The 16,162-nt window shown below is 48.7% G+C and overlaps 1 protein-coding gene across 3 annotated transcripts in view; it reads left to right on the top strand.

Annotated features, from left to right (window-relative positions):
* Positions 1 to 7,917: 7,917 nt before the first annotated feature.
* The window catches only part of LOC146833685 (heme-binding protein 2-like), a 29,259-nt gene continuing 21,014 nt past the window's right edge, over positions 7,918 to 16,162 (top strand). For 2 of the 3 annotated variants that reach the window (XR_014960609.1, XM_085601584.1), the window contains exons 1-3: positions 7,918 to 8,017; positions 10,358 to 10,473; positions 15,122 to 15,254. Coding sequence is in view for 2 of the 3 variants with exons in the window: in XM_085601584.1 (XP_085457710.1) it covers positions 10,399 to 10,473; positions 15,122 to 15,254 (208 nt within the window). In the remaining variant the exon portion in view is untranslated. Of the gene's footprint in view, positions 8,018 to 8,833; positions 8,929 to 10,357; positions 10,474 to 15,121; positions 15,255 to 16,162 lie in introns of all 3 variants that reach the window. The other variant, XM_085601583.1, reaches the window with a different exon arrangement.

The raw sequence follows: 16,162 nt of genomic DNA, 5'->3' as shown, positions 1-16,162 counted from the left end.
TGCTAGTTGGACTTGGCCCTTTTGGCAGGTTCACCCCTAAACTTTTTTGCCTTTCCTGTGACCTGGTATTGGTGGTCCAGTGTAAAGTGTGTGCGCTCTCTGAGTGCGTGTGGTGAGATTGGCCTGCCCTCCCATAGGAATGGATGGGGGATATGTGTGTCCATGGTAATTCCTGGTGTTAGAGGAGTGCAGGGTCGAGTTTAGTATGTGCGAACTCGTGAGAATAAATGCTGCGCAATGGTGTGCGCAGATTTATTCTGACTGGTAGAGAAGTGCCACTTTTAGAAGTTGCCATTTCTGTGTGCTGTGTGTCTGCCTGCCTGATGTGGAGTGCATGCCTGGCTTGTGATTGACAGGTGCTGGATGGTGTGGGGAATTCCAGGAGCCAGGGCGAGTCAGCCCAGTGGTGAATAGAGAGATCTGCATCTAGATGAGAGGGAGGAGTTGCACCTGGGACCTGAATAGGGCTGTGCCTTCCCACCACAATGCTGGCTCCACCCCCTGTAGTGCGTCTGATCCCTGAGCCCCCACCTAACAAAGGAGAGAGGAGCTGAGCTAAACAAAGTGCTCCAAACCTCCCCTATACCAGTTCTAACTGGTATCCCTAAACCCTGTGCTGTGACACAAAGGGGAAATGAAGTATAAATATAGGGGCTGTAACCCCATGAAAGTGTGCTTTGCTGTGCTGCTCCTGACGCTGGGGGCTGCTGCTGCTGGGTTCCAGGAGGAATCGCCACAAGGGACTGCCTCCCTGCTGGAGGACCCTGTGTGCTGGCCTGCCTGAGCCCAGCCTTGTGCCCCCTGGACCTTGCTTTAATTCTGGGGAAAGTGTGCTTCGTTTTGTCCCTGGACTTTGGACTTTGACTCTAGCGCCTTGGGAGCGTTTGGCATTCATTTTTGAAGAGCGCTTTGCTCTCTGCAGCTGAGGATCAGCGCTTCTAATTTTAGTTGCAGCACGGAGCTGCGACCATTTTAAAAAGGAGATCCCGAGCGATTCCCCCGTATTTGCCAAATCCCGAAAGCGGATGCCCACCCCGCGTGTTTGTGCCGGAACCGAGCGGGTGCCCACCCCGCATCTATGCCGTTTTATTCAGTGGTTCTTTATATACCTAGCGGGTGCCCACCCCGCAAGTGTCTGCCTTTTAAGCGGGAGCCCACCCTGCAATTGCCGCCAAACAAAGAAAGAAATCACCGCCGCGACACCGAGCCGCAAAGAAGGAGGACGCCGCCAAGCCAGGAAGCCAGGCCCGCGCCCCCTGACTGTGGGCGGGGCCTGGTAGGTTCCAGTTCCGCTTCCCCTTGGTGGGGGAAGTCGTGCAGCACCTCGCGGGTTGCTTGGAAGTCCCGGCTCCACGCAGACCATATCAAAAGTGGTGGAGGCCGGAGCGGGGCTCTCGTGAGTCAGGAGAGAGCCCCGCAGCCCCAGAGAAGTCGGAGCGTTGCATGCTCCATGTCTGCCGCCAGCAAGAGGAGACCCAGGCCTGCCACGGGGCAAAGCAAAGGAGACCGACAGAGCTGAAGACGACCAGAGAGAGGACACCGCGAGGGAGTCCCAGGTGAGTGGGACGTTACCCCCCATGGCCGGTCCCTGTTCTTCTTGACCGCTCCAACGTTGGGCATTTGTTTTCAAGAGTCCCCCGAATGGGGCTCCCAGGCACAGTTGTGCCCGTTCTCCCTGTGGCTTCACAGCATCACCGCAGTGGCGGGCCGCTGCAAGATGGGGCATCTTTTGGTGTTAGAGCCCCAGTGGGGGTTCAGGAAGCACCGCAGCCCCATATCTCCTCATAGTTGCGCCGCCGTTGCGGGCAACTACATCTTGGGGGCATTTGTGTTTTCCCGGAGGAGTCCCCGCAGGGGCCCTGGGTGGATTAGGCACGTGTAGTGCCAGTGCCCACATTTTTGCCTGCACAGCTGCCCAGCAAGTAGTGGGCAGCTGCTACGTTTAGGCAAATCAACTGCGCACTTTGCCTTTACTGCATTGGCAGCTTACGCCCTGACTGTTGTGGACATAGGGCATTTGAGCCCCTGAGAGAGGCCAGTTGACCTGGGGCCAGTGTCAGTGCGTTGCGCCCCCGATTGGGGCACCCTGGCTTGATGCCCATTGTTTCCTAAAGTGTTTATGCTTGCGAGGCCTAATGCCTCATATGATTATGGCATAATGTGTGATGTTAATGAAGTTTCATGCTCAAGGTGATTCATGCCTCCCCTGTTTTACATTGCAGGATCTCATGCTAAATTCCTAACTTAACCAGTAGTTACTGGTTGTGTGCTACGTTTACTATTTGTGCTACATTTACAATTGGTGATTTGTGATGGTTTTGACAGTGACCCCATTGGCCCTGTCGTGTGTAAATAGTCCACTGTGAATATTGCCTAGTTCCAGTTGGCACAGTGTATATTATGTGATTATGTTTCTAATGTATTTATGACAATACAAAGGCTATTTTTATATATAACCTTGTGTGGAGTTCCTTTTGTTGTGTACGTGGGGTGTTGCCACTGTGTGTATGCGCAAACGCGTTACACATTGCCTCCGGGATAAGCCTGACTGCTCGTGCCAAGCTACCAAGGGGGTGAGCAGGGGTTATCTTTGTCGTGTAACTACCTTGCCCTGACTAGAGTGGTGGTCTCTGCCTGGCTTTGGCGCAAGCCTTAGCCAACCAGAGATCCCATTTCTAACATTGGTGGCAGCGGTGGGATAGGACTTGCTTTTGCGCAGTACCACAGCAACAACTGGCTGCACCACAAGCTCTGCGTTTAGATAATCACGTGTTTGGGGATTATTGTTCTGAGTTTTATTTTAATTCTTCTCCTAAAAGTGTCATTTTTGACCTAGGTCCCTTTTCTTGCTCGTGTCCCTGAGCGTCCTGCCAAAATGGAGTCTGCTTTTAAGTTTTGTGGTCTGTTTAGATACAATATGTGGGAGTTGGTGGAGTTCTGTGAAGAGAGAGACATAGCAGTGAGTGGGTCAGACTCCCAGTCAAAACTTAGGGAGAACCTGATCCAAAGGCAAACGGATGAATGGGAACGTGAGCGCAATGAGAAGAGGGCCCTGGCCGCACGCTAAGAGGGTGGTGGGTCGGAGGAGAGCCCTGAGGAGTCTGAAGAGGAGGAAGAAAGTGACAGGACAGGGACGCCAGTAGATAGTGAGGACCCCATAGATAGGGAGTCCCTTGCTGGGTCCAGTGTCGGGGGCAGAGCCCCATCCATTTCCCTGTCCCCAGAGGAGTGAGTAGATAGGAGGGAAGAAAGGGAGCATCAGTTGGCTTTAGAGAAACTCCAGAAGGAGAGCTATGAGCATATGGAAGCTCAGAAATTGGAGTTGGAGCATAGGAAGTAAGCCTTAGAAGAGAAAAAGGCATTATTGGCTCAGGAGTTGAGTCTCAAGGCATTGGGCCTTGAAGAGCAAACGCTAGAGACTGAGAGGGTCCTAGCGCAGGAGAGGATGGCGGAGGCTGAGAGGGCCTTCGCCAGGGAGAAATTAGCTCTGGAGGGTAGATTATCCCCTGAGCGCAGTTGTGGTTTTCTGGAATCCCCAGTAAGAGTGGGATCCAGTGGTGGCAGCAATATAGAGTCCAGTGCAGGAAGTCCCATTCCCAGTTCCCAGAGTATGGTACCTTGTTCCCGAGAAGAGGAATATAGGTTGAAGTTCAGGGGCAGTAAGAAACTGTCTCACCAGTCTTGGGCAGATTTTTCGGAGGTATGTCATGATGCACTGGCTGATTGGGTGACGGTTAACACGGAACATGATTATCACAAACTGTTTGATCTGATTATCAGAGAGCACCTGCTCAGTTGTTTTGTGCCAGGGTTGCGCCAACACCTGTTGGAGGTTGGGATTTCTGATCTATAGGAATTTATAGTAGAAGTGGACCGCTGGGAAAGTGCCAGAGGTTCTGAAGACGCATTGGGGAGTGATCCTAAAAGTAGTGGCTCAGGTATCTTCCTGTCCTGTATTGGGGAAGAGGTTCAGAGTAGCCCAGCTAGGTGCCAGAGTAGTAAGAGGGGTGTAGGGGCTCACGTCCTGTCTCAGTGGAGTAGGAGTGAGTGTGGGAGTGAGTGTCCCCAGGTGACCGAAACCCAGTCTCAGAACCTGGATGGTTTCTTCAGGGAACACCAGGTTGGGAGCCTAGGCTGTCCTGTTAGTCCATTTGAGGAGGATCACCTAGTGTCTGGAGAACCTGGAGCGTCGGTACATAGAGCTCCAGTAGTTCTGGTGTCTGGCGGTGCTGCTTCAGTTGGGAGGGTACAGAAGTCCAGAGAGAGGGGTGACATGGGGCTGTGTTCCCCAGTGGAAGAGCCAGTGGGTCAGGGGACAACCGGAAGGGCTGAGTCTCCTAGAAGTGACCATGGTGACACCACGTCTGTCCTGGGGGATCTTCGCGCATTGTCAGGTGGACAGGGGTCGGGAGATCTGCGCCAGGCAGAGTGTCACACGACACATGAGTCATGTGTTACCCTCGAGGGGCTACTGTGTGAGTCCCAAGAAGGCTAATGCCTCTCTCCGCCACTTCGGAAACGCGAGGCTGCACCCTATTCTCAAGGATATGGTGCAGCCTTGCGTTTTCTCCTGCGATGGCGCTAAGTTTCACAACTTAGCGCCACCTCCGGCACCCTTGCACCAGAGTGCAAGGGTGTCTGCAAGCAGGCAGGGAGGATTGTTTATGTGTGGGAAGGTGTCCCTTCCTGCACATAAACAAACATAAAATGCCAGTTTGTAACTTGCATGTGTGCTGCTTCGTGCAGCACACATGTAAGTTATAAAACGGCATTTTTAAAATAGGTTTGTTTATGTACAGGAAGGGACACCTTCCTGTTCATGAACAAACCATGGCATGTTGCTTTTTCCATGTGTGCTGCACAAGGTAGCACACATGGAAAAAGTAAATACTAGGAGAAATAAAGCATTTCCCTTCTTTCACCACCTTAAGACCAGATTTTTCCTGGTCTTAAGTTTGGCGCTACCTCCTATTTACGCTGCCCTTGAGAATAGGAGATAGCGTCAAACTCAATGGGTGTTGCCGTGGAAAGCCCACCGCAACACCCACTGCACACCCTATTCACGCTAAAAACAGCGTAAAGGGGACCCTATTCACATGGCAGCGTTGAAACGCGTTAAGCCACTTAATGTGGCTTAACGCTGCCTTGTGAATAGGGCTAAGCCCTTATCGCCACAACAACGTCACTGAAAGTGACGTTGTGGTGGTGGTGATGGGAGCTTGAGAATATGCCCCACAGTGTTCTATGCATTTAATGATCCCAGCATTGTTTTATTGTTCTTTTGAAGGGCTGCTGGTAACCATTGCACACAGCTGCTGTTCACTTCCTCGCCTCCTCTCCCATCTGCTCCCCTCCCCTATTATCTCCTCTCCTCCATCACTCACTTTCTGAAAATGAGTGCATGCCTTAGCGTTTTTTTGGGGGTGAACTGCTGTGAACTGGTAAGTGGGGAAACAGTTGCGTGAATACGTGATTGTGTTTGTGTGAAGATTGAAATAGCGATGGTCATGGTTCATAGTTGATGTGAGTATATACATGGTAGCTGATTTGTGTTAATGAAGCAACACCAATGTTTGTACACTATTTTCCTTTTGCTGCAAAAAATATGCATATATGTAAAAAATTTAAATCCAAGATAATTGAAATTACTGCCTTCCAGTTTATTACCAGTCTGACATATATTTTATGTCCAAGCCAATAAAAAATTGGAAAAAACTGAAATTTGATATTTTTCACCTTATGAAACCTAAACTTAAAAGAGCAAACGTGAAGAAATAACCCATATTTTATAGCTGTCTAATTCATATATATGAATGGGCACTAAAACAAACCGAGGGATAATTGCCATGGTATAAAATAATACTGTGAATTTTACACTAATTTCCTTTCTATCTACCAGGGTCCGTATTATACACTGAACACTGGGGGCGCAACAGGCATGTGTGCCCGCTGTGTGGGCCTCTGGGGCACAATGTTATTTCAGAAATAGTGCAGTTGCTTGTGCGTCTCCTTCTGTAATACTGATAGCGCTGGTGCATATTATGAGAGGGTGTGCACTTATTTGCATGAGGGTGTGGCCCCATGCACATAAGGGAATCACTTTGCATCTGCGCCCGTGCCGTATTATGAACGCGAGCTCAGAGGCAAATATGCCTTTAGGAGGCTCACTTTCAGTGTGTCACAAAAAGGTGGCACACCTTCAGTACGCCTTCTAAATGCAGCCCTCGGGAGGGGAGAAAGGTGGTCACATGGACCCCCCTAGACATCCCCCTGGAGGCGGGTGCAGTCACTCAGTGCACCTACCTGGAAGGGGATCCCTCACTCTCATGCTGCCTGCACTCAAAGCCACTCCATATTTCTCTTGAATGCGCTCCTTGAGGGCATGGCGAGGCCGCAGCTGCCCTGGGCATATTGCAGTCGTTAGTGCCTGAAACTCTGCCCGCAAGCCCACAGCCAGATCAATTAAACACTGGTACGCGGAATACTGGTAGTTTTAAAACCACCTCATACTACTTTAATCCTCTACCAGACACTGCAGGTTCCTACTTCCACCTTTTGTGACGGTTTTGCTGTTTTTCTTTTCCTTCATCTTTCTGATCTGAGTATTTTCCCTCTCTTGCGCTTGGTAAATAAATGATGCCGAAAAATAAGTGCCGGTGCTCCCCACTAGCAACCACCGGCTCAAATGAAGCACTGCCCAGTATACATTATACAGCCCCTGGAGTTGACCTTTTCAGTATAGCAAGAAGTAAACAAATGGAAAGTACTTATTTGCCTGTGATAGAACTGCCCATTTTCAGAATTCCATCTTACTGAACTTAGACCAAATCACACTAACTTTGACAGATATCATTGTGAAGGTCTCCCTGCTGTGGACAGAAATCTTGTGGATGGATTTGTGAAGAAGTGTTGCAGTGCCCTGCTAGTTTTTCTTGGACAGCTCCACGTTTTTCCACAGTGGACTCGGGGGCATATTTATGAGAGGTTTGCGTCCCATTTGCACCATGCAACGTGATACATACGTGACGCAAACCTCTAGTCAGATTTTTGAAGCAGTGCAAAGCCACTTTGCGTGGCTCTGGGATACTTAAAAAAACTGGAGTAAAGCCATGCAGCGTAAATTGGGAGTTACGCAACTCCCGTTGATTTTGAAACATTCCCATATTGGGAATGCCCAAAATTCTTACACCTTCCACGGGGAGGCATGACTATTTCTCCTTGTTTCGTTCTATGTGTTCTGCATTCTGCAGCACACATAGAAAGAGGTATATGAATCCCTGGATGATTGTTTTTGTGCAGTAAGGTGTCCCTTCCTCCGCAAAAACAATCCAGGATGCAACACAGACAACCTTGCACCATGGTGCCTGCACTGGCACTAGCCTCTCAAGGGGGCGCCAGCGCTTTCCTGCCCTTACCCCGTCATGCAGTTCAGCGCAACAAAGTGACTTGGGGCGCTTCACTTCGTCACTTCTTCATAAAGGTGCCCCTCAATATTCTGTGAGCACGCTGGAGTGTTTACTGTTTCACACATGATTTCCTCCATGTAAAATCTGGTCACAATTATGTGGATTTTGATCAGGCGAATGAAAACAAGCATGGGTAAATCCATAGCGTGCACTTTTTAAAGGCAAGACCTTTTGGCTCTGCCAATGCTTGTTTATGTAAAGTATCGCTTCCGTACACAATGGGGCTGTGTCTTCTGCAGGGCTTCGTAGAAACAGGCACCACAACATCACTCCTCCTCCTCCTCAGCATTCGCAGCCCTCCATTCCATCCCAGCCCTCACCAGAAAACAAAAGACCTCCGTTTATGCAACAAGTGCACAGAGGAGTGTTATACAAAGCATGCACGAGCCGGCCAATAGCAACCAAATGTGGGCGGGGCTAAAAATTGCCGTTTCATAACAACTTTGCTGGCCAATGAGACGAAGGGACGGGGCCAAGTTGCAACAATTAGTGGACGTAGGAGTGGTTAGTGTACTGCTTCAAAGACACGTTACTGCAGGTGGAAGTGTGAGGTAAGTGTTCATTGCTAGCCATAGACGAGATTTTAATGAAGATTGTGGTGTGGTGTGGCGTGGAAGGAGATTTTAACACTGCAGAGAGGAAGGAACTACAGGGACGGCGGGGCTACTAAAGCTCTCCCGGGAACAAGGGAACTGTGACACTTGAGACAGAGTGATTGTCAGAGCAGCCAAGTTGCCTAATTGTCGTACATCTTCAACATGACTTTTTAGCCCACATCTCTTGCCTACTGGAATTTTTTTAATCCGTACTTACAGGGGTAAAGAGGGAACTACAAATACCAGAATGCAACATGCTGGTAGCTGCAACCCAGGACTGGCTACAAGAGCTATCACATATGACTTAGGATGAATTTATTGCCATGGAACATAGTGACAATCCAGGGATGGGGTTTGGGGTACTACCATGAGGGCGTTATAGCACAGAAGTTTGTAGTGGCACTGCACAAAACCAGATTGTTGTATTTCTGAGACAGAAACGGTTATGCTGCAAGTGTGTAATTATTTTATGTCACCAGAGTTTTCATGTTCCCTAGGTCCATGACAGAGTAGCACTTTCAGTTCCGAATTTAACTTAGCATTATGGGACTTGTAGTCCTATCCATCATGTTATACCTAGGGTCACCAGGCATATCAGATTTCCTAGAACAGTCCCTGTGTTTCAACAAATTTCCCGTTTTCTAGAGAGGGTCGACTGAAAGCAGTGAGAGGCACTTTTTTTAGGTGTGTGTTTCAAAGCAGGGCTAATTAGAAGCTGTTATAAGTAATCAATTTAATTAACAGGCATGGCGCTGTTTTTTCTCTCTCTAGCTCTGTGTCAAAGTCTGGTGATGTAAAATAAACCCCGGTGCCAACAATGAGTGTTGGTCCATCAGCCCTGGAGTACCACCCAAAAGGCTTGATAGGTATTGTCTATTGAGTATGGGCAGTGCTTGGCATATTCATAACAATTTACTCTCCTTTCTTATCCTTAGCCTAGCAAAGTAGCCTATCCCCACCTATGAAAGTTAGGAGTGAGGAAGATCCAGTGCTTAATTTGAGCTGGTAGTTTCCGGTGCTCGGCACCAGCACTAAATTCTCCACATTAGCGCTTGTGACAGTCTTCCACAAGGTGGCGCTGTCTGGCTAATTTATAGGTGACCCCAACAACAGTTAAATATTAGTTCAATATACATTAAAAAATTACTGTTACCTGCCAACCAAGCCATTCTTAAAGCTTTGGGGCCTGAAAAAGTCTTTGGGGCATGTTATCAAGACAGGCGATAAAATTATCGCCGCTTTAGCGGCAGAAAACTGCAGCTAAAACGGCGATAATGGGCTTGATAATATGCTCTATGGAATTCCAATTGAAGCTCAGGTTAGATGTCCCTCACATCTAACCTGGGCTTCAATTGGAATTCCATAGAGCATATTATCAAGCCCATTATCGCCGTTTTAGCGGCGATAATTTTATCGCCTGTCTTGATAATATGCCCCTTAATTATTAGACTTGCGGAGTTTGATGGTTAGTAGTTGTGTTGTTATTATCACTGGCGGCTTGGCAGAGGCTATGTATGGAGTAGGAAGGCCCAGTAGGCCGAGTGTTTCATAGATTTCCAGATACTTTCATGACCGCTGGGCAGTGTGCAAGGAAGTGATATAAGGAGTCTCAGCGTGCTATCCCTTATAAAAATGAAGGGGCATATTAACAAGGGCTTTATCTCCGCTTTTTTGGCTTTAAAAGCCAGAGAAGCGGAGATACAAATATCGCCCTATCAACAACAGGGTGCTAACATGCAAAATAGCATTTTAGCGCCCTTTTTCAATACGCTTCCCTTTGCATCTCGAATGAGATGCAAAGTGGGCGTTGCAGAGCAAAATAATAGGAGAAATGTCGCTAAGCGACATTTCTCCTATTATCAAGCTTCACGCTAACCCTGTTAGAGACAAAAAAAAGCAGCACTAACCACAGTTATCGCTGCTTTTTTACGTCTGCTAATTTTCAGACTTAGCCATGTAATCCAATGGGAGGTGGATTACATGGCTAAATCCACCATGTGCTATCAACAAGGATATCCATATCCTTGTAGATTTATCGCTGCATTACCAGCGATAACCTCTCAAAATGCCGCTATTGCTTGATTTTTTTATTGCCTTGGCGATTACCGTTGTTAATAAGGCGATAACCAGGCGATATTATGCAGCGATAGCGGGCGTTAAAATAATTAACGCTAAGCACCCTTAGCGTTACTTTTCCCTGTTCCTTGTTAATATGCCCCGAAGATTTTAAGAAAAATATATTTATTTAGAGCTATAAAGTCACCTTTTTCTAAGCACTGTGTCGTCCTTCCACAGCCCCGAGGTGTGACTCTTGCCCAGCAGCCAGAACAGCCGACATGATCAAGTCGTTGAAGCAGACATTTTTATCTCTGGACCTGCAAGCGCCCAAGTGGACCTCACTGGAGAACAAGGTGAGGTGATGGATTAACGAAGGGGGGTGTGGTGAGAGGCAAGCATTGATGGCATGGGCGAAGAAAGAAAAGGGACCCTCTGGCTCTTGGACGAGCATTACAATAAATCTGGGATTTGTAAAGCGCGAACTATTCACCCCTAAGGTTCTCAAAGCGCTGGGGGCCGTCGGGAGATTAAGGGGCATATTAACAAGCCAAAGAAGCAGAGATAAAAATATCGCCCTATCAACAACAGGGTGCTAACATGCAAAATCGCATGTTAGCACCCTTTTTCACTACGCTTCCCTTTGCATCTCTAATGCAAAGTGGGCGTTCCAGAGCAAAATAATAGGAGCGACATTTCTCCTATTATCAAGCTTCACGTTAACCCTGTTAGAGACAAAAAAAGCAGCGCTAACCACGGTTAACGCTGCTTTTTTACGTCTGCTAATTTTCAGACTTAGCCATGTAATCCAATGGGAGGTGGATTACATGGCTAAATCCACCATGGGCTATCAACAAGGATATCCCTATCCTTGTAGTTTTATCGCTGCATTACCAGCGATAGCCTCCCAAAATGCCGCTATCGCTGTATTTTTTATCGCCTAGGCGGTTAGCGTTGTTAATAACGCGATAACCAGGCGATTTTATCCAGCGATGGCGGGCGTTAAAAAAATGAACGCAAAGCGCTCTTAGCGTTAATTTTCCCTGTTCCTTGTTAATATGCCCCTTAGTGAGCTATTGCCCAGAGTCACATGATGCTGAGCTGCGCCACACCTCTCCCAGTGTTGATGATTTTATTGGTTCATATAGCACACACAGTAGAACTCATTGCTTCAAACCACTTCAAAAAAGTTGACGGCATGTGGGCAGAATGAACGCTGTTACAATTAATTCCATGGCCATGGGCAATCTCTTCTGACAGAGTGGAGACAGGTACATTCAGGGCTGGTGTTTTCTTGACCCCTCTTGCATGGTGACTACTGGAATTTTTGAGTTCGCTCATTTCATGCTTGAGCATTGAAGGCCTAATTTATGAGATTTTGAATTTATGAGATTTTGACGTAGGGCAGCGCTGCAAGGAATCTTGCGGCACTGCCCTACATCAAAACAAAAGGGCAGGAATGCACCGTATCAATGAGATACGGTGCATTCCTGTGCTTTTCCTCTGCACTGGAGCATAATGGGCTGCCATGCACCAACGCAGGCATCCTTGCACCATGGTTCAAGGGTGCCTGCTCTGCAGGGCTGATTGATTTTGTGCAGGAAGGAAAACCTTCTGCGTGAAAGGGGCACATATTTCAAAGGCCATGTAGAGATGACGGGGCATATTGTGCCACCAGAACGTCAAAAAAATGCCGTTCCAGCGATGCAAAAGTGCTTATAAGTGAAGCCCTGAGGGTCTTATTTATGAGGGCTTGAGCCGTCGTTGTGTCACTTTTTGTGACGCTGCGTCGGCGTAAACAATGTGCCTCACTATGCCCAATTTACAAAGTGGCACATCTAGGCAGATGTGTCACATTGTAAAGCCCTGCGCTACTTTATACCTACGTCAGGTATAATGTAAGCAGGGTGGGCATCCTCCGTAAAAAAAATCTCATAGTAGTGGTGCAGTGAAATCTATGGTATTTCACTGTGCCACTCCTATGACTTGGCTCTGTCACATTCCTTACGCTTGCTTCAAGCAGGCTAAAGGAGTGACACAGGGCCTTTTACATGGGACTCGCCCCATGTGTAATGACACATTGCTGGAGTTGTGTTATTTTTTGTGGCTGATATGTTGTATGTGAACAGTGACTGTGGCTGAAGAGTGCATTTTCCGATTGCCTCATAATGGTGGTGGGTACTGGGGGAATCTTGCCTATGCTCACAAGGAAGTGGTTCAGCTCATTAAATTAGCCATAACCTCTACCTTCTAACAGACCTCGACCCAGGGCACTCGGTCTCTGAGGTGACAGCAAAAGAGGGGCAAGGACACAAAGGGAGAGGCATTCCAACATTTTGGTGCTCAGTGGCAAGTATAAAGATACGGAGGGATGCTGGAATACAGGCACGCAACACCCATTGGGCTCAAAGGGCTTCAGCCCCCCCGTCGTGTGTGTCAGCCCGGCTGAGGCAGCTTCCCGGGCACACACACACACAGTTTTTGAGCTGCTGTGGGCTGGCGCCCGTCTTCTTGCAGCCGCACCCGAGTACTTCACAGGTCTTTAAAAGACCATTTACTTGTTAACGAGGCTTTGTCGTTCTTTCACCCCTTCTTAGAGCCCCTGCATCTCCACTCTGCATGTTGCTGGAAGAATCCGCCCCCCTGAAATTGTTAGTAGCCCCCTCCGAAATTTGGCTCTAGTAGCACCTCTGCTGGAATACATCTTATATATTGGTAGTGCTTAATCTGTAAATAAAAAATAATAAAAAATAATAAAAAAATTAAAAAACGTGCCAGGGCACTCGTCAGGAGGCCAAGGCATCTTGGCAGCTTGAACCACCAATTGTCAGTGTCAGCGCTGCCAATAGCAGTACTTACACAACTCCTAACCAGGGCCAGACTGAGAACGCAAACCAGCCCTGGCAATTGAGTCAGACCGGCAGCGCAGGTGAGGGCGCATTTGGAAAACACTGCAGCTGCTTTTGTTACAGGGGACCGATACAGCAACCCCCCCCCCCTCCCCCTCAGGGGTCCAAAACCGGCCCCTAGGGAAATACCAGATGCCCGCTACGGCCAGTCCAGCCCTGCTCCTAACCATCTCACTGCTACAAGTGTGACAATTCTGACTGTTCAAGGCCCCCAAAGCTATAAGAATGGCTTGGTGGGTGGGTGTTAGTTGTTTACAATGTATATTGAATTAGTAAACAACTGTTTTTGTCTTCCTTTTTAAATTACACAAACAGCTCCACCATAGCTGCCAGCTGTCATAAGTGCCAGAGTCCGTGAGCAATTAAGTGATGATGCCGAGCACCTGAAACCACCTGCTCAAATTAAGCACTGGATTGGTAATTACTCATATTAAGCACTGGTTATGGGTAATTACTCATACCGTAGTTCAGTCCATTGCTTTTTCAGTCCCAATTACTGGGCAACGTCCCCTCTAGGCTGCAACGCAGGCAACCGCTGAATGGCCTCAAGGAAGATCCCCTTGAGTGTCATGGCACAGTGAGCACTGAACCGAAGGCTTCATTCCAATCACACTTGGGGTGTCTTATGTAGAAAAAACAAAACAGTTACGGGGGGATACTTGAATCAATCTCACCTGCTGGTAAGTAAGCTTGCCTGCATTCTTTACCCACTATGACCCTCCACACCTAGATCAGCCATATGCAAATTAGCCTTGGATCAGCTCCAATAGTAAAGCTGGGGAGAGAATGTGGCCTTATGGCTAGAGCGGTCGACCTCGAAGCTGGGGAACGGGGTTCAGGTCTTGGCAGGGACGCTCAACATCCTGTGATTCTGGGCAAATCACTTAGGGGCATATTATCAATGGCCAGCGATAATAATCGCTGGCTGCTCTTAGCGTTAAAATGTTTAATGCCGGCTATCGCAGATAATTACTGCCATGCTAGCGCTGTATTAACAACGCTCAGCGCAATGGCGATAATTATTCTAGCAATAGCGATGTTTTCCATGGAACATCGCTGGTTTTCCAGCGATGTTCCATGGAAACGGCGATACCCTTGATGATAGGGGCCTGTGGTCTTAGCCACACAATCCACCCCCCATGTTAAGTATGCCTTAGTCAGGAATTTAACAGACGTTAAATTCCTGCCTTAAGGCATACTTAACGCGGTTTAAAAAATCACTACCCTTCCTTGATAATATCGCGAAGCTGCCTTCGCGATATTTTCCGTGGTTGGTTTCACAGCCACGCCTACTTTGCATCTCATTTGCGATGCAAAGTTAGGCGTGCTGGAAATGGGGGCTAAGTCAGCAAAACACGCGCTAGCGTGTCCTTGCTGATTAGGCAATAAAGTTATCGCTTCTTTACGCCCAAAAACGGACACTAAAGCGGCGATAAATGTATCGCCTGGCCTTGATAATATGCCCCTTAATCTCCCCCTGTCCAACAAAAATGAATGTGTACCTGTGTAACGCAACTGGTGCTCATGTAAAGCGGTCTGATACCTTCGGGTCAAGTTCGCGCTATATAAAACTCTGGGGGGTGAGGGCGGGGAAGGTCCAGCCCGAACAGCAAGGGCAGACCCCCTGTAGGTGGGAACAGGAGCAGCTCATGTCGAGACCATTTTCGACCTCGTCAGTGAGGCGCAGCGTCAGTCCACTGGCACCGAGAGCACGAGACCCGTATCTGGCATACCCATGACCTGATTCGGGCAGGTGGCATTGTACACAGTGGGATGTGGGACACCGTAATGCTTGGTCGCACCACAGCTGTTGCATTCATTTGCAATTCATCTATCATGAAGGTACTACCAAATGGTTGTAACTAGTATGACCAGGCTGGCGACTAAAACAAACCCTTTATGTGAGTGGGTGACTAAAAGAAGCACCTATGTTACTGCGCCATACCAAGTGACGGACTTAAAATCCAGGGACCCCCCACTACAAAAATGAATGACGAGGAAGCAAAGAACACAAGGCCTGGTGTTATTTTTCCAAACACACCTGAGTGGTTATTCATACTTTTGTTTTTCCCTCCACCCCATTACTGTCGAGCAGGCTGACTATGAGTTGCGGCAGTACGAAGGTGCGACGTGGGTGAGCACGGTCGTGCAAGGGCAGCCTCACAAGCAGGCCCAGAGGACGGGCTTCTTCCGACTCTTCGACTACATCCAGGGCAAGAACGAGAAAGGTGAGACCCTGCTCAGCACTGCTCCCCTCACTAAGCATTGTCACCCACACACACCTGCACAGCACTGACCACCCTCACACACCTGAAGAGAACGTTCACCCTCCCACATCAGCAGAGCATTGCCACACATACACACACCTGCGGAGTACTGCCACCCACACACAGGCCTGCACAGCACTGACCTCCCTCACACATTTGAAGAGAGCTTTCACTCTCCCACATCAGCAGTGCATTGCCACACACACATCTGCAGAGTACTGCCACTCACACACACGCCTGCACAGCACTGGCCCCACTCACACATCTGAAGAGAGCTTTCACCGTCCCAAATCAGCAGAGCATTGCTACACACACCTGCAGAACACTGCACTCTCATAAAACCTACATAGAGCGGGCACCCTCATACACAGTGCTGATACAGCACACACCTTCAGGGTGCTACCCCCCAGCGGTTCCTTAGGGCACACACTTCCATGGCATTGCCGTTCCCACACACCTGCAGAGCACTGCCACCCTCATACACCTACATAGAGCTGTCACCCTGAAACACCTACAGTGCTGTTACAGCACACACCTTCAGGGTGCTACCCCCCAGCGGTTCACTAGGGCACACATCTCCAGGGCATTGCCGTTCCCACACACCTGCAGAGCACTGCCACCCTCATACACCTACATAGAGCTGTCACCCTCAAACACCTACAGTGCTGTTACAGCACACACCTTCAGGGTGCTACCCCCCAGCGGTTCACTAGGGCACACACCTCCAAGGGCATTGCCGTCCCCACTCACCTGCAGGGCAGTGTCGCCCTCATACACCTGCAGAGTGCTGCTGCTCTAACACACCTTCCAGGTGCTGGCAGTCTCACATATCGCCGCCATACAGTCACTTTCTGGCATATTTGGTGCGC

This window comes from Triturus cristatus, chromosome 4_2 (assembly GCF_964204655.1).
Source record: "Triturus cristatus chromosome 4_2, aTriCri1.1, whole genome shotgun sequence".
NCBI classification, from domain to species: Eukaryota; Metazoa; Chordata; class Amphibia; order Caudata; family Salamandridae; genus Triturus; species Triturus cristatus.
This window is presented reverse-complemented; position numbering and strand designations above follow the sequence as displayed.